Raw genomic sequence first — 1813 nt, 5'->3', positions numbered from 1 at the left:
CCGGCGGGGGCGGGGGGCGGCCAGCCCTGCCCTGCCCTGCCCGGTCGGGCAGCTGCACAGCTGCCGCGGCAAAGCTTCGGGGTGCGGGGGCAGCGGCAGTGTGCGTTTTAAATCTCTCGTAAATTTTAAAATCTCGTAAATTTGAAATCACACACCCGTGTGTCCCCGGGGGTGTCCTGCCAGGTGGTGGGTGTTTCCCGCGGGATCCGCATGGCAGGACAGCTGGCGATGCCCCACACCGCGATGTTCTGTACCAGGATGTCCTGCACAGCAGGAACCATGTCCCACGCTGCAGGACTCCCGCAGGTATGACCCTCGTGGTGATGTCCTGCACAGGGATGGCCCTCACACCATGACCCACACTGCTATGTCCCACTGCAGGGACTTCCACAGTGATGACCTTCAATGCCCTCCCCATGGCAGTGTCTCCCACATGCTGACAACCTTTTCAGCAATGTCCCCCTCAGCAGGGTCCCACACTCAGTGACCCCCACAGCAATGCCTCACATGGTGGTGTCCCTCCCGCGGAGCCATGTCCTACGCAGCAGTGTCCCATGCAGTGATGAGCCACAGAGCAGTGTCCTGCACAGCGGTGTCACACAGCCATGTGCTGCACAGGACTGATCGGCATGGCAGTGTCCCAACCGGCAGTGTCCCAACCAGCAGTGTCCCGCACAGCTGTGAACGGCCCAGCCACACCGTGTGCAGTGGTGACTCACATCACAGTGACCCACAAAGCTGTTCCAGGGTATCCCCAGCCGTGTCCACACAGCCCCGTGGGTGGGAACGACCTGGTGCCACTAGCCATGGTTTATTGGTACAGGCACTTCCTCATTTCAGGGCACGTCCCACACAGCATTTGTGTGTGCTACGTTTTTCATTTTTGTTCTTTATCTTAATTTTTTTTTTAAATCTGTTTCCAGAACAAACAAAAGAAGCTGTACTTGCAGGTGCACAAGAAAAGCGTGGTGGATTCCCAAGTAACTTCTTAGTAACAAGAGGTTTGGATTCTGGTTTTCAGTTCACTTCAGTGCTAAGAGGTTTTTACGATTAATGGAACCTGATAATTTTAGCCAAAAGTCAAATCCCAAAAGTAAGTAGTGAGGTGACTGCAAAAATATGTTAGCTTTGCACACTTCAATTTGCAGATAGCTACTAAAGCAAGAGACATCTGGTCTCCCAAAGCTGCCTACGAGGGGAGGTAACAGTTTATTATATTATCTACTACATGTGGGTACTTGGACCCCCTGAGACAGCTCAGGCCAGACAGAGTTTAATTTCTTCTAGCCATCAAATATTACTGTTATAATGTTGTTTAAATCCCTGAGGATTGAGTCTGATCTGTTATCCAGTGTGCCACTAATGAATTTGCTGGCATTCTGCCAGCCTAAAACTTGAACTCCTGAATAGCGAATGTTGGGGGAGTTCCTGCGGTGAGTGAGAGGAGAACAAGACTTGCAACCTGCCTTGGTAAAAGCAGTGTGAGAGAAGGAACGCCTCTTTATGTTTTCCTCTCCTTTATTGTATTCCTGCACTTCACCTGAAAGGCAAAATATTAGCAAATAGTAGTAGAAACTACCTTTGTAGGTGGATAAATTGTGTGCAGATGACTTATGCTGAAAGGATGAGTCAATAAAACTTGGATGAGTCCAGAACAGGTCAAAGAGGGGCTTTCTCTTAGTGGATATGTTTACAGAAAAAACAAGAAAATATGTCTGCATAGTCTAGTAAAAGAAAACAGAATACAAATGAAAAATGTTGTCATTTCTACTGGACATAGTAAAGCAGATTCTTCAGAGCAACCAGGAAAAAA

The 1813-nt window shown here is 49.1% G+C and overlaps 1 protein-coding gene across 1 annotated transcript in view; it reads right to left on the bottom strand.

The window, feature by feature from the left end:
• Nucleotides 1–281, bottom strand: part of SBSPON (somatomedin B and thrombospondin type 1 domain containing) — a 9402-nt gene extending 9121 nt beyond the window's left edge. Inside the window, exon 1 of the mRNA XM_031058623.1 lies at nucleotides 156–281. Within this exon, the coding sequence (XP_030914483.1) occupies nucleotides 156–281 (126 nt within the window). The remainder of the gene's footprint in view (nucleotides 1–155) is intronic.
• Between the last annotated feature and the right edge of the window lie 1532 nt (nucleotides 282–1813).

Source organism: Geospiza fortis, unplaced genomic scaffold (genome assembly GCF_000277835.1).
Source record: "Geospiza fortis unplaced genomic scaffold, GeoFor_1.0 scaffold121, whole genome shotgun sequence".
NCBI classification, from domain to species: domain Eukaryota; kingdom Metazoa; phylum Chordata; class Aves; order Passeriformes; family Thraupidae; genus Geospiza; species Geospiza fortis.
This window is presented reverse-complemented; position numbering and strand designations above follow the sequence as displayed.